The sequence below is a fragment of the Nyctereutes procyonoides genome, unplaced genomic scaffold (genome assembly GCF_905146905.1).
Source record: "Nyctereutes procyonoides isolate TBG_1078 unplaced genomic scaffold, NYPRO_anot_genome, whole genome shotgun sequence".
Classification (NCBI taxonomy): domain Eukaryota; kingdom Metazoa; phylum Chordata; class Mammalia; order Carnivora; family Canidae; genus Nyctereutes; species Nyctereutes procyonoides.
The window spans coordinates 2,033,764-2,059,005 of record NW_026575040.1 but is presented as its reverse complement, the minus strand read 5'-3'; the positions used below and the strand labels follow the sequence as shown (position 1 = coordinate 2,059,005).

General features: G+C 47.2%; 1 protein-coding gene across 4 annotated transcripts; it reads right to left on the bottom strand.

Annotated features, from left to right (window-relative positions):
• Positions 1-719: 719 nt before the first annotated feature.
• Positions 720-23,815, bottom strand: SNUPN (snurportin 1). 4 transcript variants are annotated; one of them, XM_055320149.1, is made up of 10 exons: positions 23,545-23,766; positions 21,960-22,013; positions 20,752-20,914; positions 17,052-17,199; positions 9,799-9,903; positions 9,446-9,542; positions 7,975-8,072; positions 5,666-5,743; positions 3,142-3,222; positions 720-1,295 (listed from the first exon to the last, which is right to left on the bottom strand). In XM_055320149.1, exons 3-10 carry the CDS (start codon positions 20,907-20,909, stop codon positions 984-986), a joined length of 1,077 nt encoding a protein of 358 aa, XP_055176124.1. In that variant the 5' UTR covers positions 20,910-20,914; positions 21,960-22,013; positions 23,545-23,766; the 3' UTR covers positions 720-983. The 4 variants fall into 4 exon arrangements, with proteins under 4 accessions (XP_055176124.1, XP_055176125.1, XP_055176123.1 ...); XM_055320150.1 differs by lacking the exons at positions 21,960-22,013; positions 23,545-23,766 and adding an exon at positions 23,773-23,815; XM_055320148.1 differs by lacking the exon at positions 21,960-22,013.
• Positions 23,816-25,242: the final 1,427 nt, after the last annotated feature.

The following is a 25,242-nucleotide window of genomic DNA, read 5'->3' as shown; positions in this document are numbered from 1 at the left end:
TACGCAAGCCCCCACTCTCTATAGCCCCCTCCTGGGCAGCTCCCCATCCCTCCCTTAAGCCTGAACCAGGCTGAGCCAGCGTCAGGTCCCAGAGCAAGTCCTGCTCTGCTCCAGGATGGGGGTGGGGTGGGGTGTGCAACTGCAGACCCTTCCGCCTCTGTGAGAAACTCCTGCTCTCCTCCTCTGCAGAGCACTTTCATGGGGCTCTGAGCCTCAGCCCAGCTCCACCCTCCTCTATGGATGGAACCTCCCTCTGCTTTCCTGCTTCCAGCTGAGCATCTTTCAGCCCTAAAGGAATCTTCTCTAGGCCCTGCTGGTGGGTTGCTATCCTCAAGTGGACTGTGAACTCCTCAAGGGCAGGGACTGAGTGCCGCCTGTCTCCATAAACCACTGGGGCCTAGCACAAGGCTTATCTTTGGAAGAGCAAACATTTGTTGAAGTTGTGAATGAATTCCACTTACGTTTTATCTCTGGCATTGTCTAAACCAAAGAAAATCACACTTCTCAGAAGAGGGAACATATTCAAATACCAAGAACTGCAGTTCCTGGTAAGACCTTTTAGAAAATGACGTTACTAACAGCAGCAACTGGAAACTCAGCAGAATGCTTAAGTGCTAAAAACAGTGAAATGGGCCAAGATTGAACAGTCATGGTTTAGGTAGCCTGGGGGGGGGAGGGTCAAGACCATCTAAAGTTTAAGAACCACAAACAACTTCTTTCGTAAGAATTACATATATTTACATTTGGATATCTGGGATACACTCTTCACCCAAATTACTGCTCAGATCCAAAGACCACCCAACCTGGGAACCTCCCTCAACTGCCTGAGCCAGCATTTCAGATAGGAGATAAGCTGTCTCCAGCTGGAGTGGCTTTGCAAAGTCCACTCTAAAATGAAGTAACCTGGTGTTGTCACCGTCCTCCTCTCCAGCTATACTTCTGGGATGAAGCACCATCCTGTGACTCCCCAAGGGGCTGCCCTGTTAGTTCTCCATGAGGCTCCCAGGGTGTTCCAGGCTATGGGGAGGGCTCTTCAGCTTAGGAGTAGACAGGTGTTCCAACTCATAGTCAGATGCCTTGTGTGTGACTTTGTTCTTCATGCCTTCCTGGCTCCTCTTGTGCTCAATAATCTGCTGGAGCTGGTGCCCAGCATATTCTGGCTTGGTGGTCAGCGGGCCGGCGGGCACTGCTACGCCGAGAATATCTGACACCATGTAGGGGCGCAGCCAGCCCACCAGAGGGGTGCTTCCGGGGCTGTAGTGGGTCTGCTTGTGGTAGAAGAGAAGTCCATCTACCTACAAAAGAGGAAACCAGGGGTGAAAATGACTTCTGGGCTACGTGTTTCCAGGAAAGTCGATGCACACAGGGGCAGCTCTAGTGGGCCAACTCCCTTTCCTTGCCACAGGAAAAAGAATCCTTTTTTCTCACACGTGCAATTTCTCTAAATGAAGAAATGGTCTAGAAAACCAAACCTTGGAAGATAAAAACATAAGTAGCACTTTCCTGTTTACAGGGTGTTGCTATCTAGTACTTTATCTTCATACCCGCCACTGAAGGTGTTTAAGAAATGGGGCTAGGGTAGTTCTGGGGGCCTCCCTGGAAACACAGTAGGGCAGAGCCTGAGTGGTAGAGTTAGTTGAACATCTGACTCTTGCTTTCTGCTCCAGTCGTGATCTCAAAGTTGTGAAATCAAGTCAGGCTCCACGCTTAGTGTAGAGTCTGCTTGAGATTCTCTCTCTCTCTGCCCCTCCCACTCATCCTCTCTCTCTCTCTAAAATAAATATAAAATATAAATAAAAAAAGTATGAGGCAGAAATTCAACTTGAACCCAGGTCTTCAGTCCCAGAGCCCACGTTCTTTTCATCACTCCAAGGGCTCTGTAACGGGGAATGTGTCCCACACAGGGAAAAAGCAGGGGACCTGGACAGGCCCCAGGATGCTGGGCTGCTGAGGACAGGGGCAACAGGCTGTCAGGAAGCCCTGTTCCCCAAGCCATTGCCGGCTGCCCAACCTCCTCCTAAATTATCTGCAAGCTATGTTCTGGGAAACTCAGGTTTTCTCAATGGGAAGACCTCCTACGGTTCCACATTTTCTTTTCCATGATTCAGTGACTCATCTCTAAAAAGCATTTATTGTCACTGGGGCATAAGGATCATAAATAAAGATGTGTTCTTACCACCTTCTTAATTGACTCCCAGAAATGAAGGCAACTTGGCCTTTGCCATTTCCCCATTTGGGAAACTGATCCTTTTAGCAAAATTATATCAAGTTCAAGCAAATACTTGTGGGTGACTGGGAAGAATTTAATTTTCTTATTTTTTTAAAGATGTTACTTATTTATTGACAGCGCACAAGCAGGTGGAGTGGCCGGCAGAGGCAGAGGGAGAAGCAGGCTCCCCCTGGGCAGGGAGCCCCAGTGCTGGGCTCTGTCCCAGGACCAGGGATGGTGACCTGAGCCGAAGGCAGACGCTAACGGAGCCACCCAGCGTCCCAGCGACTAGGCACCATTTTAAAGGGTATGAGGAGCAAAGGCAAGTTTGTGGCTGAGCCTGGAGAGGTTCTGAGGATGACAAATGATTGCCCAGGGTGAGGAACTTCTAGGGACATGAGACTTTCAGTGCTAAGTTGGGGAAGTTCTGGACAAACTGGGGCAAGTTGGTCACACTGCTCCCATGCCACTGCTCAGCAAGCACCACCCCAGGGACCATTTGCTCTTAGGAGGAAGGATAAGGAGTTCGTACCCCCTTGGCCTGTCCATCCCCTGTCCCCACCTGCACAATCAGCTATGGCAGTTAAACAAGGGGCCGGCCTCTCAGGCTTGCAGCAGAAAACAGGTACCCAAGGAGGACCTAGGAATGGAAGCCTTCCCCGTCCCTGGGCCCCCGGCTCTTCATCTGAACAATGAAGGATGCACATGAGCTATCCTTGCAGGGCCTTTCCAGCTCTGGCATTCTGACTTATCTAGCAGGGTGCAGCTGAGGCTCTGAAGGGCAGCGGCACATCCTTTCCCAGGAATCGGCTTCCAGCCCTTTTCTGATGCTCTGACACAGCAAAGTCAGAAGATACCTTAAGACTGTGTAACCAAGCCTCCCTATGTCCTGCAAGCACGTCAGGGCAATAAAGACAATGGCTGTTACTTACCTCAAAAGGGAAATCCATAGACAGCACCTTACACAGGCTTTCAGGAGTACAAGGGAAATTCTTCAGTCCCACAAATTTAAACTAAAACATAAATTAGAACAAAGGATTAGTATATGTTACAAATAATATGAGTTCCAGCAAGTGATAAACTGTATCAAAGAAGAAAAGTTCAGTCTCATCCTTCCCACCTCCCCCCACCCTCTGAATTACTGGGTTGGTTGTTCTCAACCTTGTTTTATCCACAAAAATCACCAGGGAACTCTTAAAAACCACTGAAGCCTAGGCCCCACCCTGAGATTCTGATTGAATTGCCAGGGATGGGTCCCAGGCATTTTTTTTTTTTTTTAATGCTATCCAGTTGATTTTAACACACAGCCAGGACTAAGAATAACTGTCCTCTGCTAGGTTTAGGGACTGTATGTTATTCTCTTTTTTTTTCTTCTACTGTATGTTATTCTCGAAGCCATATGACAATCTTGAGGAAGGGCTAGTGCAGCTCCTTTCACATCAGCAAGGATTTTTATTTATTTCCTTATTTATTAAAGATTTTATTTATTTATTCATGAGAGAGAAACTGAGAGAGAGACAGAGAGAGGCAGAGACACAGGCAGAGGGAGAAGAGTCTCCGTGCAGGGAGCCCGATGTGGGACTCAATCCTGGGACCCTGGGGTCACACCCTGAGCCAAAGGCAGATGCTCAACCCTGAGCCACCCGGGTGTCCCTACCAAGGACACTGAACACTATAACAAAGTGATTAGGATTGCTCTGAAGTCAGATTGCTTGGGTTTGACTCCCAACTTTGCCAATTATTTTATCTCTATGTGCCTCTGCTTTCTCATCTATAAAATAGGATAATACAAGTATCTACTTTATAAGGTTGTTGCATGGGTTCAGTGAGATCATATATGTAGAGCACTTAGAACAACGTTTCAGACAGAGCTGCTCCTGTGTTTCTCTTCCTCAATATATGTTCTTCCAGGACCTTCCTTGTAACATCACTGGATACTGACCCCATTTATTGTCCTGTAAGTGGTTACTGAATGCCTTTAATAGTGTAACCAATCCAAGCAAATGCCAATCTATAGGGTTTTGACAATAAAATGCCCTGAACATAGCTGTCACATATTTAATCACTGAGTGGCGTGCAAAGACACATAGGCTGTCATCCTGGACTGTGGGACCTTGGGGAAGGCAGTCTCCTCTGAGCATACATCCTCATCTGTAAAATGAGGTCCCTCTCAGCCCAGTCACAAGAACAGAGGTTCTCAAAGTGTGGTCTGTGGACTAGCAGTGCCAGTGCCACTGGGGAACATGTTAGAAATCCTCAGGCTCAGGGCGTCTGGGTGGCTCAGTGGTTGAGCGTCTGCCTTTGGCTCAGGTCATGATCCCCGGGTCCTGGGATTGAGCCTTCGCCTCTTCATCTGAACAATGAAGGATGTAGATGAGCTATCCTTGCAGGGCCTTTCCAGCTCTGGCATTCTGACTTATCTAGCAGGGTGCAGCTGAGGCTCTGAAGGGCAGCAGCATATCCTTTCCCAGGAATCGGCTTCCAGCCCTTTTCTGATGCTCTGACACAGCAAAGTCAGAAGATACCCTAGGACTGCCTACATCAGGCTCCCTGCTCAGTGGGGAGCCTGCCTCTCCCTCTCCCTCCGCTGCTTCCCCTGTTTGCGCTTGCTCTCTCTCTCTCTCTCTCTCTCTCACTTTCTGTCAAATAAATAAATAGAATCTTTTTTTAAAAATCAAAAAAAAAATAAAAATAAAAATAAAAAAAGAAATCCTCAGGCTCATCCTGACCTAGCAAATCAGAAACTCCAGTGAGGAGGCCCAGGGATGTAGGCTTACCAGGATTCCATATACTACTGACGAATGCTACAATTTGAGAACCACTGTACTAGACTTCTAAATAGTATTATTTTTTTAAATATTTATTTATTTATTTATTTATTTATTTATTTATTTATTTATTTATTTATTTATGATAGACATAGAGAGAGAGAGAGAGAGAGAGAGAGAGAGAGAGAGGCAGAGACACAGGCAGAGGGAGACGCAGGCTCCATGCAGGGAGCCTGACGTGGGACTTGATCCCGGGACTCCAGGATCGCGCCCTGGGCCAAAGGCAGGCGCCAAACTGCTGAGCCACCCAGGGATCCCTAAATAGCATTATTTATAAAAGCAGTTATTAGCATTTTATATCAACCACTGTTGATTGAGTGTCTACCGTAAGTATCATGTTAGGAGAACGTGCGCGTTTGTATTACTTGGTTCTTAGAACAATCCAGTAAAGTAGGTGTTACGAACTCTATTACATAGATGAAGAAACTAAGGCCAAATGAGGTTATTAATTTTAGCTAGTAATTGTTAAAGCCAAAACTAGTTCAGATCTGGATGACTGTTAAGCCCACATCCTTCCCATGCTATCTCAAAAACAAGATCATTTCATTCACAATTATTACATTTAGATAATAGAACAATCCAAAACAATCCCCCTAAAGAATCCCACAGTCCTAACACCAGGTCTTACGGGATTAAGCTTGGTTTTCTCTTCCAGTCCTTCTTCTTCTGGTAACTTTGAATGCATCCAGTAGAATCGGAAATCAGTCTGCCACAGAGGAGGGAAACAGAAAGATGAAATGCTGCTCATTTCAAACTGTAGAATGAACAAAAACACCCCATTCTAAATAACCACCTAATTTATGAAGACCTAAGCCCTTCTACCACGTCCCTTCAAACACTGCCGTAAGATCAGGAAGATGTTTATAAAATCTTTGAAGATTTTTTCTTAAAACCCAATAGGATGTTTAATAGCAGTCAAGCCAACATGTATCACTGTAGGCCTACTATGTGTCAGGCTCCATGCTAAGGACCTTATTCACCTAATCATTGATCCTCACCCCCCCTCTGAGAGTTGGATTACCATTATCTCCAGTTTACAAGTGAGGACTCTGAGGCTCAGAGAGATTATATCATTCAGCCACAGAAAATACAAGGGGACTCAGGACTCTGACTCCAAAGCACATTATGTTAATCTTCATTTAGGTTTCATTCTGAGGATTAGAAACTACTTTATAGCTGTAACTTATAAACTACTTTATTCTCTGAATTACTGATCCATACCCTTTTATAGCTATTTAGTGCCTTTTGTTTCCTGTATATTATTTTGCTCTTAAAAATTAAAAAGGACAGGGCAGCCCAGGTAGCTCAGCAGTTTAGTGCCGCCTTCCGCCCAGGGCGTGATCCTAGAACTCAGGATCGAGTCCCACATTGGGCTCCCTGCATGGAGCCTGCTTCTCCCTCTGCCTGTCTCTGCCTCTCTTTCTCTGTATCTCTCATGAATAAATAAATAAAATCTTTAAAAAAAATTAAAAAGGACAGTCTATCCTATATATTATAAAAATACAGGTAATTTTAGTTACCAAACTTATAATTTGTGAATACATGTTATGAAACATACTTCAGGAGAATGAAAAGAAAATATATTCTATTTTTTTAAGATTTTATTTATTTATTTGGGAGAGAGAGACACACACAAAAAAGAGCAGAGAGCACAAGCAAGTGAGGGGGTGGATAGGGGCAAAGGCAGAGGGAGAGGGAGAAGCAGGCTCCCTGCTGAGCAGGGAGCCCTATGTGGGGCTTGATCCCAGGACCCCAAGATCATGACCTGAGCTGAAGGCAGATGCTTAACGGACTGAGCACCCAGGTCCCTGAGGAAGATGTGTTCTAGGCTGAATTTATGAGATCTGAGTTTTAGGTGTGGCTCTGCACTACAGCAAAGTACTTAAGATCTGTGGCTGTCAGCTTCCACGCCTATGTTGGGGAATAACAACAGTACTCACCTTATAGAGTTGCTGTAAGGGCTTCAGTGAGATAATGTTCACAGAGTGTTGGGCAACGCAAATCTTAGCTATTAGGTTAGAACGAAGTGTGTGTTTGAATTCTGCAGCCCCACCGCCTAGCTTTGGAAAATCGTGCTTTGGCTACTGGCTACAGAGAAGCAGCAGCCTATGGTGACAGCCCTCAAGGCCTGCCTGGGGATTGCCCGTTGGCTTGTTAAAACATAAGTTTACCCGAGTTTCTGATTCAGTAGGTCCAGGAATTTGCATTTCTAACTGTGATAAACTAATTGTCGAGGAGGACAAAAAAGTCACCACTAGAAACCTGAGACAAAGGTGAGTGTTAAGAAGAGAAATGGAGTCTGAGGGGCTGACCTAGACTCACTCTGATGACTGCTACTGTCACTCATAGGAATCACCAGGAAATTGTTGGAGGAAGGTGACCCTCGAGGGGAGAATACCGAGGCTTCTCCTCACTTGGAAAATCTCCTTCCAGAGCTGGCCCCTCAGAGATTCGAGCCTTTGTATCATACTAAGGAGGTCCTGTTGTTTTCAGCATCAGGATGTGGTTGGTGAAGCAGTAGAGCTGGCCAGAGACTCCTTGCTGGTAACTTCATTCCACCTTCTCTTCCTTGTGCGGCCTGCACAAGGGGCATCCCCATTGCCCACCGTCTCCCCTGCCAGCAATCCTCCCACACTCTAGAGAGAGGGGAGGGGGTGGGTGCAGCTTCCACAAAGTCCCAGCCTACTCCTCTGCTGTTTCACTCTTTCCTCCCCTCGAGAATTGCTGTACTTCCCTTAGTTCCTCCTACTTCTTTTTTTAAAAACGAAGCTAATTTAAACACACTCAAAAATGCAAGGAACATTAGATAATGTACTTGATATACCACATCCTGTGCACACCAAGAAGCTGGTCACGTACCAAACCCACATGCTGAGCCACTTTCCCAGGAAGAAAGGAGAAAACAGAAGAATACATGAGGAGAGTATCAGTCCTTACCTGGCAGTCATAAAAAGGGTGTCCCCGCCAGCACATCACATCCAGAACATAGTAGGTTTGGTTCACCTCGCTGTAAATGCAGTCCAGAATGGTGTAGTCTGGGGTCACAGAGCAGAAAGTCAGTACAGGGTACCCCTTCCAATCGGAGGTCATTAGGGAGAAAGTTCTCCATGGCCCTTATCTAACTCCTTGGTGCAGCTAAGGTACGCAAGTAGGACGGCATGCGAGGGACCAAGGCAACCCTTCAGCCAGATGGGAATTCTGAACTTTTAGATTAACTAGGACATTTGCTCACCTTAGAAAAAGCTCCAGCCCAAAAGCAGGTAATCTTCCATTTTACATGCATTTTTGAGTTCCTATCATAGGTGGTCTATTCTGTGTGGAACATTAACTATAAGTAGTCCCTGCTTTTAAGGAAGTTACAATCCAGTTAAGGGGATCAAATGATCACGGAGCAAAGAACCAAGAGCTGAAGTGTACAACATAAGCTAAGAGCAACAGGGGTTCTAGAAGAGGGAGACTGGAAGAGCAGGAAACACTTCACAGGAGAGCTGGCACATGAACAGTCTTCTGGGATCAGAGGATTAAAACAATAGGGTAGAGGGGAGGTGGGAGGAGATGTCAGGCCAGAATACGGATGTGGCATGAGCAAAGGCCCACGGGTGGAATGAAGTGGGCACATGTGGGGAATAAGCCAGCAGAAGAGAGCTAGACGCGGGTATGAGTTGGGGAGAGGCATGGACGAGCCAGTGTTCACATGTGATGCGCTCTGAAAGCCAACAGAAAAGTCTAGGCTCAATACCAAGCACATGAGGAGCCACCAAGGGAGCCTGAATAGGCAGGGACGAGAGTGGGTTTGAGGCCCAGGTTGGCCCCTTCCCGGACCCCTTCCCGGGCGAGTGACTGGGCAAGTTATTTCACCTCTACGATCTTAGCTCCTCAGCTGAGCCTCGGGGGCAGGGAGAGGCTGCGGTTAGCACAACCACAGGGAGAAGACAGATTTGGCAGGAAGCTTCAGCAACAGCTTTCTGGGGGACCTATGGCCTCCAAACTGCACTGTCACCCAGTAACGGACATCTGTGGGAAAGGTGTGTCAACTTTAATTCAGGGACTTGTTGCCCAACAGGCCTCAGGCGCTGCATCTCTTCTGCAACTGAGGAAGCCTGACCTTGAAGATGGCCGGAATCCCGGGGACAGGACTCGCCTGACCTTGAAAATGATGGCCTGAATCCAGACGTACAGTTTCAAAGGTGCGCTTTCAAAGGGAGTCTTTAAAGCAAGTAACCAAGAACCTTCCCCTTTTACTAATTATAAAACTTACTAAAAAGGGGCACCTGGTTGGCTCAGTTGGTAGAGCATGTGACTCTCGATCTTGCGGTTGTGAGTTTGAGCCCCTATTATGTGCAGAGATTACTTAAAAATATATATCTTTCTAAACAAACTTAATAAATGGACAATATTAGGCAGATACCTTTTGCTGTGGTTGAGTTTCGCTTGTTGCCTCCGGGCAGAAGGGAAGAAAACCTGTTGACACAGTAACCACTCTTGGTGTAGGCGCTGGTGGAGCCCTGCGGTGGGGGGAAGGGGGGGGCCAGGACAGTTAGCCATCCCATCAGGCATCAAGGTCCACCTCACCCTCTCGCTTCCACAATCTGCAGGCGTGTCACCAGCCCAAAGATGGCTCTCAACAAATCCCTCCCGCGGGCATGTGTTTCAATCCCCAGGCCAGGCATAGCTGCTGCAGCAGGGAAGGCGCATGAAGTACAAAGAACCCCTCCTGCTATAGCCCAGGCGCACTGGACAAGGCAGGAGGCAGCTACTCACCCTGGAGGCCACGATCAGGGCTCTTTTTCCCACAGGGCACACGACCACAATCCATTCCTGTCCCAAATCCGAAGGGACGTCAATTAACCACTCAGACAGCATCAACTGGGAACATACAAAAAATGGCATAGAAAATCAACAGGGGATGCCTGGCAGCTTAGGTGAGAAAGCGTGCGACTCTTGATCTTGGGGTTGTGAGTTAAAGCCCCATGCTGGGTGGAGAGACTATTTAGAAAATCAACAGGGGTGTGCTGCTGCAGTGGATGCAATGACAAAGAACTCACATCCTCTCTATATAATGGAATACCCCCAAGGCTGACGGTAGACCTCCACCCCACTTGCCCTCAGTCAACTTGTCTCAACTGAATGGAGGCTGCTCACTGTGAACTTCAACTTCTCTCCTCATCTTCATCCTTCCCACTCCTACTACCGTGCCTCCTGTGTCTGGGTGTAGGGACCTTCTTCCTCACCTTACTTTGTCCATCCACCTGCCATTCTCAGAACTATTATATGCCAGAGGCTATTCCTCAGAGATGAATCAGGCCCCTGACCAGCTCTCAATCTGAATCATCATTTCTCAAACTGGTTACCCCAAATACTGTACTAAGGATGTTGGAAATCTGCTTCAAAAAAAGGGGGGGGGGGTGAAGAATGAAATCTTGCCATTGCAGCAACGTGGATGGAGCTAGAGGGTATTATGCTAAGTGAAATAAGTCAGAGAAAGAAGATACCAAATAATCTCACTCATGTGTGGAACTTTAAAATTTTATTTATTTATTTATTAAAAAGATTTTATTTATTTATTCATGAGAGACAGAGAGAGAGAGAGAGAGAGAGAGGCAGAGACAGGCAGAGGGAGAAGCAGGCTCCATGCCGCGAGCCAGATGTGGGACTCGATACTGGGTCTCCAGGATCACGATCTAGGCTGAAGGTGGCGCTAAACTGCTGAGCCACCCAAGCTGCCCGGGATTTTTTTTTTTTTTTTAAGATTTATTTATTTATTCATGAGAGAGAGAGAGAGAGAGAGAGAGAGAGAGAGAGAGGTGGAGACATAGGCAGAGGGAGGAGCAGGCTTCCCATAAGGAGCTCAATGCAGGACTTGATCCTGGATCCCATGAGCTGAAGGCAGACACTCAACCACTGAGCCACCCAGGTGTCCCTCATATGTAGAATTTAAGAAAGAAAACAGATGAACATATGGGGAAGTGTAAAAGAAAAAAAGAAGAGGGAAACAAGCCATAAGTGACTCTTACTGATAGAGAACAAACTGAGGAGTGATGGAGGGAGTTGGGTGGGGGATGGTCTAGATGGGTGATGGGCGTCAGAGCACTGGGTGTTGTATGTAAGTGATGGATCACTGAATCCCACTCCAGAAACCAATACTGCACTGTAATGATAACTAACAAAATTTAAATTAAAAGAGAGGGGAGACACCCAGGTGGCTCAGTGGTTGAGCATCTGCCTTCGGCTCAGGGCGTGATCCCAGGATCTGGGATTGAGTCCTGCATCGGGCTCCCTGCATGGAGCCTGCTTCTCCCTCTGCCTGTGTCTCTGCCTCTCTCTCTCTCTCATGAATAAGTAAATAAAATCCTTAAAAAAACAAAACAAAAACAGAAGGGGGGTGGTGGTGATGAAATGAATTTTGCAAAGATTAACTCTTCCACTCGTGGCTCACAGTTCCTCCCATCGACACAGAGACTGGCCTATCAACTAACTACCCCCACAGAACTTCATCTCTCCTTTCCCTTGGCCCATGAAATGCTCAAGCTCTAACCTTAAAAAACAAAACAAAAATGAAAACCTTTTATCAATCTGCATTTCTGGTAAACTATTGCACTTTGTCCCTTTTAAAACGACTTCTTATTTCTCGCTGCTGCTGAACTCTCAGTCCAGATCTGCCTACCTCACGGCCCTGACAAAGGCCATGACTTCCTCACTGCCAAGTCTCCCTCTTCCCTCTCTCCCCCCTTATCCTCTGTGCTCCCCTCCTTGTGTGACGCTGCTGGTCACCGCCTCCTCATCCTCCTTGACACATGTTCCCTTGGCCGTGTGAGCCAGTGCTATTCTTCTTTTTTTTTCCTCCAAACACTCCTCCACATACTCCCCCAAAACATGTAGAGAATCTTCAGAAGGCTGTTTTAAGTCCCCCCCCCCCTTTTTTTTCTCTTAGATGCTGTCCTGGTCGGGGCTGGGTCACATCTACTTCTGCAGCTTCACTTGCCACTTCTGAGAGGACATCCCCCAATTCTCCTTCTGTTTCTTTTCTTTCTTTCTTTCTTTCTTTTTTTTCTTAAGTAAGCTCTTCTCCCAACATGGGACTTGAACTCATGACCCTGAGATCAAGAGTTAAATACTCCACTGACTGAGCCAGCCAGGCACCCCGATTCTCCTTCTTTTTCATCTCCAGACTGCTTTCCTTTCCTCCAGACCTACATTTTCAGCCATCCACGTATATCTCTTCCTCTGCTTGCTCTCTCTTTATCTTATACTCACTGTACCCAAAACAGGATTCACGGCCTTCGATCACCCAAACACCTTCCATCCCTGAAATCCCCTACTTCCCCTTTGTACCCTGTAGCTCTGTTAATGGCAACACCATTCTGTTACCGAATCTTTTTTTTTTAAATATTTTATTTATTTATTCATTAGAGACAGAGAGAGAGAGAGAGAGGCAGAGACACAGGCAGAGAGAGAAGCAGGCTCCTCGCAGGGAGCCCAATGTGGGACTTGTCCCAGGACCCCAGGATCACACCCTGAGCCAAGGGCAGACACTCAACCTCCTGAGCCACCCAGGTGCCTCATCTGTTACCGAATCTTAAGCCAACCATAATCAACATTTCCTTAAAGAATGATAGTGATACAACACTGAAAGCACAAGCAACAAAACAAAGGATAGATAAATAAGACTACCTCAAAATTTAAAACTTTAGTGCTGCCAATGACACCATCAAGAAAGTAAAAAGACAAACCACAGAATGGGAGAAAAATATTGCAAATTATGTATCTGATAAGAGACTTGTATCAAGAATATATAAAAACCTCTTACAACTTAATTATAAAAGACAACCCAATTAAAAAATGGGCCTAGGGGGCACCTGGGTGGCCCAGTTGGTTAAGTGTCTGGCTCTTGATTTCAGATCAGATCATGATCTCAGGATCATGAGATCGAGCCCATGTCAGGCTCTACACTGGGCATGGAGCCTGCTTAAGATTCTCTCCCTCTCCCTTTGCCCCTCCTCTCTCTTTCCTCCTCTCTCTAAAAAAAAAAAAAAAAAGAAAGAAAGAAAAAGAAAAAAAAGGCACAGACATTTCTCCAAAGAAGTATACAAAACGTTACTAAGCACATAAAAAGATGCTCCATATCATCAGTCATTAAGGAAATGCAAATCAAAACCATGAGACATCACTTCACACCCTCTAGGATGGCTACACTCAAAAGGATGGACAATAAGAAGCTATGGCAAAGATGTGGAGACATTGGAGCCCTCATTCCCACTGCTGGTGGGAAAGTAAAATGCTCTAGTCATTTTGCAAAACAGTGGCAGCCCCAGTGGCTCAGCGGTTTAGCGCTGCCTTCAGCCCAGGGCATGATCCTGGAGACCCGGGATCAAGTCCGTCCTCATCGGGCTCCCTGTAGGGGGCCTGCTTCTCCTTCTGCCTCTCTCTCTGTCTCTCATGAATAAATAAATAAAATCTTAAAAAAAAAAAAAACCCCGTCTGGCAGCTCCTCAAAACATTAAACATAGAATGATCACACGCCCTCGTAATTTCATTCTCAGGTACCTACCCAGGAGACATGGAAATATATTCACATGAAAACTTGTTCGTGACTGTCCACAGCAGCATTATTATTCACAGCAGTTAGAAAGTGGGAGTGACTCAAATGCCACCACCTGATGGGTGAACCAGCCAAATGTGGGGGATCCAGACAACAGAATGTTATCTGGGAATAAAAAGAAACGAAATTCTAACACATGCTCCACCGCAGATGAACCTGGAAAACCTTATGCTAAGTGAAAGAAAACAGATACAGCACATCTTATATGCTTCCATTTATAGGAAATGTCCAGAAGAGGCAAAGCCAGAGACACAGAAAATAGATTACTGACTGCTAAGGGCCCGGGGAAAGGAAGATTGGGAGTTAACTGCTGATGGGTATGAGGGTCCTTCTGGTGGTGATAAAGTGTTCTGGAATTAATACAGTGGTAGTGGTTGCACAGCCCCGTGACTATACACTAAAAAACACTGATTGGTACCCTGGAAATGTGTGATTTGTGTGGTATGTGAATTTATCTCAACATAGCTGTTTAAAAAAAAAATAGTAGCTAATATTTGTGGGGCATTTATTATGGGCTGTAGGCCAAGTATTGTGGGCATACCATCTCCTTCAATCCTTCTCACAGTCCTGTGAAATAGTACTGTAACTGTCCCCATTCTACAGCTAAGAAACCAGAGCCTTGGAGTGGTTAAGCAACCTGCTCAAGGTCAACAAAGAGCCTGGCTTTGAGGTCAGGTCAATGTGATTTCAGAGTTTAAACACTCAACCACTTTTCACACTGCCTCTTCTATCCAATTCCTGTTAGATTTTATCCATTTATCCTGGCGACACTTCTCACACTTGTGACCTAATTTCCTTCACACCCTCCCTGCTCTCAGCACCGACAGCAGATCATTTTCGCAAAGCTAAGCTACTCCAGCTTCTCTCTTCCAGGCCCTTCTACACACTAATGTGCATGTCAAATTCCCAACTCTGTCCCTGGCTCAAAAATTCTTGGTGGTTCTCCACAATCTAAAAGACAGTCTGCATTCCCGCACGTTTCTACTATATTCCTTTCCCCAACCCTATGCTGTTCCATCGTTATTGGCCTGCACACTGTTCTCAGCACACCGCGTACTCCTCCCACCTTGAGGCTCTTGCTCAGACTCTTCCTGCTGCCTGGAAGACCCTGGAATGCTCTGCACCTCTGTCCATGTCCTACCCATGCTTCAAAGCTGCCTCCTCTTTCATTAACTTTTTCCTGATTTCACAACCCTACTTCCTTTTTTTTTTTTTTAAACCCTACTTCCTTCCTTCCTGGAAGCTAATCTTTCTTTCTTTTTTTAAAATTTTATTTAAATTCAATTTGCCGGGCAGCCCCGGTGGCGCAGCAGTTTGGCGCTGCCTGCAGCCCGGGGCGTGATCCTGGAGACCCTGAATCGAGTCCCGCGTCGGGCTCTCTGCATGGAGCCTGCTTCTCCCTCTGCCTGTGTCTCTGCCTCACTCTCTCTCTCTCTGTGTCTCTATGAGTAAATAAATAAAATTCTTTTAAAAAAATAAATTCAATTTGCCAACATACAGTATAACACCCAGTGCTCATCTCATCATGTGCTCTCAACACCTGTCACCCAGTTACCCCACCCCCACCCTAATCTGACTTTCTTTTTTTTTTTTAATTCCTTTAGAAAGTTCCTTTATTTCTCTTTTTTTTTCTTAATTTATTCATTCAGGAGAGACAGAAAGGGTGAGAGAGGCAGAGACACAGGCAGAGGGAGAAGCAGGCTCCATACAGAGAGCCTGACGTGGGACTTGATCCGGGGTCTCCAGGATCACATCCTGGGCCACGTGCGGCACTAAACCGCTGAGCCACCCAGGCTGCCCCGCTGAGCCACCCAGGCTGCCCACTTTCTTTTTTTTAAAAGTTTTTATTTATCGGGATCCCTGGGTGGCGCAGCAGTTTGGCGCCTGCCTTTGGCCCAGGGCGTGATCCTGGAGACCCGGGATCGAATCCCACGTCAGGCTCCCGGTGCATGGAGCCTGCTTCTCCCTCTGCCTGTGTCTCTACCTCTCTCTCTCTCTCTGTATGACTATCGTAAATAAAAAAATTAAAAAAAAATAAAAAAAAAAGATTTTATTTATCTATTCACATGAGACACACACAGAGAGGCAGAGACACAGGCAGAGGGAGAAGCAGGCTCCCTGTGGGAAGCTGATGTGCGACTCGATCTCAGGACCCAAGGATTATGACCTGACCAAAGGCAGACACTCCTAACCACTGAGCCACACAAGTGCCCCCTAATCTCACTTTTTTTTTTTTAAGATTTTATTTACCCATTCATGAGAGACACAGAGAGAGAGAGAGAGAGAGAGAGAGAGAGAGAGAGAGAGAGAGACAGGCAGAGGGAGAAGCAGGCTCCCTGCAAGGAGCCTGACATGGGACTTGATCCTGGATCCCAGGATCAGGACCTGAGCTGAAGGCAGATACTCAACCACCGAGCCATCCAGGCATCCCTAATCTCACTTTCTTATAGCAAAAACCATCACCTCCACTTATTGCAGGGGTACAGGGGCCATTTCTGACCCTTGTCCATCTTCCCACATATAGCCCAGCTGAATACGGAGCAGGGCCTTCAATAATACTTGCAGAACAGAACAGAATTGTATTTTGTCATAGACGATGTTGCCTGTGCTGCATCTGGGACACAGAAAGAAGATGGGAATATGTGTGCTCAGAAACCATATTCTAAAGGTAAGAGAGGATTCTGAGATGACAAGACACGTGGGTTATAGAGAACAATATAATAGCAAGGTAGGCCCCTGGCTCCCCTTGGACCCATACCCTGCCTTCCGGAATACCTGGCCTGCCAGAAGCAGTGAACAGTCTCCACGCCTGCTTCCCCTATGGCTCCACAGACCACACCGGTTTCTTTCTGCGACCAACAGGCCACTTAGTCAAGTATGTTATAGTCATCTGTTGTTTCACAGCCTCAGCCTCATGGAGGCCAACTGGCTGGCCTGTTAGCAAGTGGCAATACTCAAGGGCAACTGCACTCCCCACCTTCCACCATCTGAATGTGAAGATCCAAGACTGACATGTTAGTCCACTGCTCAGGAAAGACCACCAACCTAGGAGTGGGGTCAGGGAAGTGCAGGCTGGGCAGGTCCAATCCGGCATTGATGTACAATGACCACTAAATAAGTGCATGGACTCTGTTAGCGTATTAAGAGCTCGGCGGCTTTCTGCAGCAGGCCAGCGACCTCGGGTTATAGTATGACATACAAGTTCTCCAGCGCACCACCCACAGCCTCCCTCAGTGACCCCCGGTCAGCACAGGGCACCATAAGCCATCTCTTCTCTTAGTCCATACACTTAATGCACATCCACAGCTTCTTTGCAGCCTGCCCATTCCTTCCTCCTGTCTCCTCCTCCTTTCTTTATGGCAACACTTACCTTGGTGGGGTTGGACCCAGGCCTCACCTTCCCTGGACTACTCACTTGATTAGCATAGCGTTTTGGTAACTTCTTAACGGCGTCAATGTCCATTTCTTCATCGTCTTTCTTATCTTCCTCTTCCTCACTCTCCATCCCTGTCCAGTCATCTTCAGCCAGTCGCCTGGCATGATTCACGTAATCCAGCCGGTTGCTGGAGGGAAGAAGGCAAAAGGACAGCCCTTTATGTCTCCTATGAAGACCCCCTACAAGGTGACCAGTTTAGTTTAACTGAAAGGCTCCGAGTTCAGGAGCACCCTGGGGATTCTAGGGGAAGAAACGGTAGAAATTTCCTTCCAAAGGCTAAACTAGTGACGGCCCTTCACCTGTCCTAGATAGGGAGCCCCCTCTGAACACACTCAGCCTTCCTCAGAGTTTCCCGAAAACCAGGCAGAGTAAAATGTTGAAAGGAATTCTCGACGTTCACTGGCTGGAGAGGCTGACCCTGCCGCTGTTCACCCCATTCCAGACTCCCACCTCTACTCCCCCACCCTGAGAGCTGACCTTCCTGCCTGACAGGTATCTGTTAAAAGGGCCCCCAGTGACTGAAGAGAGGAATCACTAAGATGCGGTGAGCAGGTTAAATAAAACAAGGACCACTTCTGGGACTTTCCAATTAATACAGTTTTCTTTCTTTTTTATTTTTTTTTCTTTCTTTTTTAAAGATTATTTATTTGCTTGAGAGAGAGAGAGAGAGAGAGAGAGAGAGAGAGAGAGAGAGCGAGAGCACACAGAGGGAGAGAGCTCAAGCAGGTTTCCCGCTGAGTGTGGAACCTGACCTTGATATCATGACCTGAGCTGAAATCAATAGTGGGACGTTTCACTGACTGAGCCACCCAGGTGCCCCTAATTTACACAGCTTTCTGAGGAGCAGCCAGGCCTTCTTCCTGACTTTTTTTGAGGAGCAGCCAGGCCTTCTTCCTGACTTTTTTTTTTAAGATTTTATTTATTTATTTATGACAGACACAGAAAGAGAAGCAGAGACACAGGCAGAGGGAGAAGCAGGCTCCATGCAGGGAGCCTGATGTGGGACTCAATCCCAGGACCCGGGGATCACACCCTGAGTGGAAGGCAGACGCTCAACCACTGAGCCACCTAGGCATCCCTAATATCTTTTTTTTTTTAATTAAAGATTTTATTTATTTAATTGAGAGACAGAGAGAGCACAAGCAGGGGGAAGGGTAAGGGAAAGGGACAAGTAGACTAGTCACTGAGCAGGAAGCTCAATGCAGGGCTGGATCCCAGGACTCTGAGATCATGACATGAGGCAGATACTTAACTGACTGAGCCTTCCAGGTGCCCCTAAATTTAATATATCTTTTACTTATTTCCCTGTATTGTTATCCTCCTTTAAAAAAATTACTACATGTTCTAGAACGGTTGGGTAATTAAGAAGTAATAAGAACTGGGGTGCTTGGGTGGCTCAGTTGGTTGAACGTCTGATTCTTGGTTTCAGCTCAGGTCATGGTCTCCAGGTTGTGGAATTGAGCCCCATGTGGGCTCTGTGCTCAGTGTGGAATCTGCTTGAGATTCTCTCTCTCTTTCTCTCTCTCCCCTTCCCTCGTCCCCCTCTCCTCCCCCAGCTCATGCTCTTTCTCTCAAATAAATAAAATCTTAAAAAAAAAAACAAAAAATGAAAAAGAATAAGAACTGTTTGGAACCTGATTGTTTCAAAGTGATTTGTAGATACAATGTAACCTCCCACACTTGGTTTCCTCAATGCTTTTAAGAAAGATCCACTGAGACCAACTCAGCTGGTTTTGTCTCAAACACACACACAAATTCCTGCACATTCATGAGAAGGTGCACACCTGAGAAAGCACATGCAAGCACCATGGCCTTTTATCTCAAGAATAAGGAAGAGCTGGTGTACTCCTACCTGCGTGAAAGGATGCACATCTGTGGTCATTTCCCATGTACTGTTTGAAAGCACCAGAGAAGGAAAACTACCCAGATGCTCATCAGTAGGGGATTGGGTAGATTCCATTATGAATTATCCATCCAATGGAATACTTGGCACCACAGTAAAGGAATGAGATGGTACTGATATAAAATCTCTCCCCAAAAATGTTGTTAAGTAAATGCACAGAACAGTGTATTGTACAGTACTTCTGTTTATTTTTATTTTTTAAAAATATTTTTTATAGATTTTATTTACTCATGAGACACACACAGAGAGAGAGAGAGAGGGAGAGAGAGAGCGCGGCAGAGACACAGGCAGAGGGAGAGGCAGGCTCCATGCAGGGAGCCCGACCTGGGAATCGATCCGGGTCTCCATGATCGCGCCTGGGCTGAAGGTGGTGCTAAACCACTGAGCCACCAGGGCTGCCATCTTTAAAAAATGGTATAGGCACATAAAGCCACACTTGCTCTTATCTACACAGAATATCTTTGGAAAGATACTAAAGAAACTAATATGGTAGAGGAAGTGAATGGCCAGAGGACAGAATTGGGAGGGAGATTTTTTGGTTTATTTATTGTATAGTTGACACCCAATGTTGCATTAGTTTCAGGTGTACAGTGCTGCGATTCAACCTCTCTACGTTATCCTGCGCTCACCACAAGTAGAGCTACCATCCGTCACCATCCCACACCACTACAGTATCACTGACTGTATCCTCTACACCGTGCCTTTTATTCCCATGACTCAGCCATTCTGTAACTGGATGCCAGGATCTCCCATTCTCCCTCCTCCTCTCTGGCAACCACCAATTTGTTCTCTGTATTTAAGGGTCTGATTCTACTTTCTGTTTATTTGTTTTGTTTCTCAGAGTCCACATATAGTGAAATTGTATGATATTTCTTTCTCAGCCTGACTTATTTCACTTAGTGTCATACTAGGATGGAGACTTCACCATATACTCTTACAAATTTTGAATTTTGAATATGAATACATAAAATTAATGTGTTCCCTATTTCAAAATAATTAATTATAATTCTTAAACAACAGAGGTGGGAGTTTGGAGGGGGGAGGTGATCTGAGAATGCAATCTGCAGATAACCCAGAGGCCTAGGGAACCGTTTCTGCTAAGTACATCCAATAACGCAGCACTGGGCAGAATGTAGACAGTAGAGAAACTGTGCAGCTGTTAGTAGTGCCTTCAAATCCTCAATTCCTTATTACCCAGAAGAGGCCCATGTGGTACTCAGGATAAAAGGACAGGGTCTGGCTTCAGAGCAGCCTGGCCTCAAACACTCTTTCCCTGCTCTCTTCCCCTGTTTGCTCATTTTGGCATTGAGAAGTCAGTGTATGGAAGACATTTCCTCAGATTCCCTGTGGAATTATTTGTATTGAACTCTCAAGGGCTCCATAGAAACATTCAGGCTGCAGGCAGACAGAAAGACCACACCGATGCCACGATTCAGAGTGCAGAAGCCACACAGGGAATGTGGGGAGTGGAAGTCTGGGCGTGGCTTTCACAAGTCCCTAAATTGCAAAGCTCAGTACTGCTGCCAGGAAAAAAAGAACAATTTAACCAAATAACTGAGTTTTTGCTTTCAAACTTCAGTCTCTTCCTACATTTCCATCTTTTCCTAAGCTTGCGGTGTAAAGGAAGTCTACCTCTGCCAGGATTTACCCCTCCCAACCTCACGGGCAAGATGTACCTACAAAAGGTCTACTTTGAAGAATCAAACCTAGAGCCTCCTGATTGGTTCACAGCTCCCAGCCTGAAGAAAGTAGCCAAAGAGTTAAAGCAAGCCTTACGATTTCTGCAGTTCCAATAACCGGCGCCGCCGCTCACTCTGCTCCAAGGAACTGTGCTTGGACTTGTACTGGGACAGGCGGGGGTGTGGGGCAGCTGTGCTGTTCAGATCTTGGGACACAGAAAAGCTACTAGCCAGGACTTGACTCAGCTCTTCCATTTTCCCTACAAAGGAAAACATAAGAAAATAGTTCATCGATTTCATATTACCTCCTGTGTACAGGCAGTAATGATGTAACATGATGGCTACATTCCTAAAAAAAAAACCTCACATAATCCAAAATCACACCTTTTCAATGGGGAAAGAGAAAGTTAAAGAGTAAATGAGCTATATATGCACAATAACATTATTTCCTGTGGATACTTCAATAATTATAGCTCAGTGAACAGATATAAATCTATACCTCGAGGGGCAGCCCAGGTGGCTCAGGGGTTTAGCGCCGCCTTCAGCCCTGGGTGTGATCCTGGAGACCTGGGATTGAGTCCCACATCGAGCTCCCTGCATGGAGCCTGCTTCTCTGTCTCTCTCTCTGTGTCTCTCATAAATAAATAAAATCTTTTAAATATTTTTATTGTTTTATTTTTAATTTTTTTAATTAAAAAAATAAATACATCTATAGGTCGAACACTAAGCAAATTTACCCTCTGATTGAATCTAGCTTTTGCTTTGTCATTCATTACCAGCAGCCCTGTCCTAATTCCTTCTCACCATCACTGATGTGATCAAGTATCCAATTTGTCCTGAATAGTCTTAAGTAGCCATGACTCAACATATTTTTTTAAATGCACACATTTTATTTTATTTTTTAAAGTAAGCTTGATGCCTCATGTGGGGCTTGAACTCACAACCCCAAGATCAAGAGTCACATGCTCCACTGACTGAGCTGGCCAGGCAACCCTCTAATATAACTTTCTGGTGCAAATTTTATCCAATTGTTTAAGTCTCTAATAAATGCCAACTTACAATTAAGAAAATTTAATGGGTCCTGGGGCCCCTAGAGCAAGACAAAATGAGCCCCAAACCCGAAACTGGCAATTGCTTTCTCATTTTATAGTTTGTTTGGGGGTGGGCAAAAGGAAGGTTTCATGGCTATCCATGTAGGACTCACTTGGACCAGAGCTAGAAGGTAGAAGGTAGAAAGCTAGAAGGTAGAGCTAGAAGGCTGCAGGTTTGGCTACCAGTTAACACCAAGGAGTGTGAAAGACTGACCTGTGGTACATTTGGGAGATGGAGTAGATTGGAGACAGAGTACCCAGAAGTGCCCTAAAGAATGAGAGTGGAAAGAAAAAGGTGAATTCACACTTAACTCACCTTCCTGTGAACGAAGGTACAAAGTGGCATAGGAGCTTAGCTAAGGGTTAAAGGTGTAGCTCAGAGTGTAAGAGAACAGGAACATTTAGAAGAAATCCAACTGGCAAAGCTGGGCTCACCTAACCCTTCAGGTCTAGTATAAACCAGAGGCCATCCCAGTGCTTAAGCTCCACCCCAAAGCCAGATCCCCCTGCTCTGAGCCCCCAAAACCAAGAGCTTCCTTTCAGAGCCTCCATGAGTTAAAAACAACTCTATCGGCCTCCACTTGGCAATGAGTTACTTTCCATTGCACATTTGCAGTCAGATTTTTTCCCCTAATTTGCAGCATTTTTTTTTAATTTGAAAGGAACTTAAAAAAAAAAAAAAAACCAAACAATTGTGGTTAAAACCCATGCAATAAAACTTACCATCTTAACCATTTTTTCCTTTTTGCTTTTTCATCCTAACCATTTTTAAGTTGCAGTTCGGTTGTTGTGCAACCAACTTCCAGTATTGTTGTCATCTCGCAACACTGAACCTCTACACCCATTTAGCGTGAACGGGATTTTTTTTTTTTTTTTTTTTTTGTAACATAAGGTTAACATATTATCGGGATGGATTTGAGGCGAATCTTAACATATTTGTAATGCAACCAAGCTGGCCGTTTGTGGTTGAGGTTGGTGATGAGTACTTAAGGCCCATAATGGAATGCTATTTTCCGTGTTTTGCTGAGTTTTGTATACATGTAAACACTTCCATAGTACACTCTTTTAGGGCCGCCTGGGTGGCTCAGCAGTTGAGCATCTGCCTTCAGCCCAGGGCATGACCCCGGGGCCCTGGGATCGAGTCCTGAGTCCGGGATCCCTGCATGGAGCCTGCTTCTTTCTCTGCCTGTGTCTCTGCCTCTCTCTGTGTGTATGTCTCATGAATAAATAAATACAATCTTTTTTTGAATTTTTATTTACTTATGATAGTCACACAGAGAGAGAAGCAGAGACACAGGCAGAGGGAGAAGCAGGCTCCATGCACCGGGAGCCCGACGTGGGATTCGATCCTGGGTCTCCAGGATCGCGCCCTGGGCCAAAGGCAGGCGCCAGACCACTGCGCCACCCAGGGATCCCAATAAATACAATATTAAAACAAAATATTTTAGTGCATTATGTCTTCAGCTTATCAAAGTAATGTCCAAATCTAAAATATTAGAATGTATCTATCATGCTTTATCTCGGTGTGGCCTCCCGCTCCGCCAAGAATCACAAAACCATTAAACCCGTCCTGGACACCAGGGGCCTCCGTTCCTGGGGCCTCCTGCTCCTGCAACCCATCCTGGATGCTGCTGTCTCCCCCCCCCCGGGAGGCCCCCCCGCAGCCCCCCTGCAGCCCCTCCCGGATGCTGCTGTCCCCCCCCGGGAGGCCCCCCCCGCAGCCCCCCTGCAGCCCCTCCCGCCCCCCCCCGCCGGAATCCTCCTCTGCGGCCCCACGGGCTGCGGCCCCGCGAACGCACCTGGTAGCCCTCGGCCGGTCCTCCCCGCCGCAGCCCAGCTCTGCCCTTCTCTAGGGACGAGGTCTCGCAGGCCCCGCGTGGCCCCGCACTAAAGCTCCCTGAGGGCTCCTGGCCCGACGGGGAAGGCGAACCTGGGCCTGCTCTGCCTCTCCGGGGTGTGTGGGGGGGCACCTCGGGAGGCCCGGGAGGCCCGGGACGCCGGGGTACAGACTCGAACCCAGGACTCACCCGGCGGAGATGACAGTTCCAGGAGCCGCCGCGCGGCTGGCGGAGCCGACCAATCAGCGGCGCGGAAAGGGCCGGGGCTCCGCCTCCGGCAGCGCTGCGCAACCCCGCCCACCGCCGCGCGCCCGCAGCTTCCGGCCCCGCCCACCGCCGCGCGCCCGCAGCTTCCGGCCCCGCCCACCGCCGTGAGCGCCTGTCGCGCAGGCGCGGTCGGGGAGTTCTCCCGCGGTGGTTCCCGCGCTCGGCCGTCGGGGTCCTCGCTCCGCGATGCGCGGTCCGCGGTCCGGAGCCCGCCCTGCGAGGTGCTCGGCCGGGCCGGGCAGCAGCTCCCCGCGGCTGCTTGCGCCAGTGGGAGGACCCAGCGCCGGCAGCCCGCTCCGCCTCCGGTGCCTGCGCTCTCCGTGGGGGCCGTGCCCGGTGCCCGGCTGGCACCCCGAGGCTGAGCTGGACATCCGCGGCGGCGGCGACGGCGGCCCGGTGTGGAGGTCGGGCTGACCCGGCTCGGGGGGCTGCCTTCACTCCTGCCGACGTGCAAAGCAGGGCACTCGAGCCCTCGGGGTCGCAGGGATGGAGCCGCGGCAGGGGCGGGGGCAGCCGGGGTTGGGCGAGGGGCTGACGGATGCGCGGTCAAGGTAGGAAGCCGACACCGCTTCACACGTGCTCCCTCCCTTAGTCCTCCAGTAACACGGACCGGTAGGCTGCAGCTCAGAGCGGTTGCCTGCTTGGCCGAAGTCGCACGGCTTTCCAGCCAAGTATCTGCGTTTGCGGAATGTCTGACCCAGAGAAGCTGGGTGTTAGTACAGTACAGAAAATACACAGAACTGGCGCATCTAGAGTCCAAGAAATGCCGAGATGTATACTTGCATTTTTTTTTAGATTTTATTTATTAAAAAAAAAGATTTTATTTATTTATGAGAGACACAGAGACACAGGCAGAGACACAGGCAGAGGGAGAAGCGGGCTCCCCTGGGTCTCCAGGTCACGCCCTGGGCTGAAGGCAGACGCTCAACCACGAAGCCACCCAGGCTGCTTTATACTTCCATTTTTAAAAAATATTTTATTTTTTTATGCAACACAGAACAAGAGAAGCAGACTCCATGCAGGGAGCCCGACGTGGGACTCGATTCCAGGACCCTGAAGTCATGCCCTGGGGCAAAGGCAGGTGCTAAACTGCTGAGCCACCCAGGCTGCTTTATACTTGCATATTTTAAATACTTAACACCATACATTTGGATTTAAAAAAAAAAAAATCCAGGAGATCAGACTGACGAGAGTAAAGGGTGTTTAGGGAAGACCCAATTTTTTGGACCTCAGAATTTATGTAGGTGAGTTCTGTCTTTCAATAGTTGGGCTGAGCAAAGCTGTGCACTAGGTTATTTGGCGCATTCACAAGTAATAACTCCATCCCTGGGTTATGAGCTGAATAAAGAAAAGCCCGGGGCCTGACTTCACTAAGGAACGTTGACATCAGGA

Coding starts and splice junctions, on each gene's coding strand:
- SNUPN (XM_055320150.1), bottom strand. CDS start 20,909: ATGGAAGAGCTGAGTCAAGTCCTGGCTAGTAGCTTTTCTGTGTCCCAA. Junction 5,744..7,974: donor ACCCTTTTTATGACTGCCAG/GTAAGGACTGAT, acceptor CCTCTGTGGCAG/ACTGATTTCCGATTCTACTG. Junction 3,223..5,665: donor AGAAAACCAAGCTTAATCCC/GTAAGACCTGGT, acceptor TTTATGTTTTAG/TTTAAATTTGTGGGACTGAA.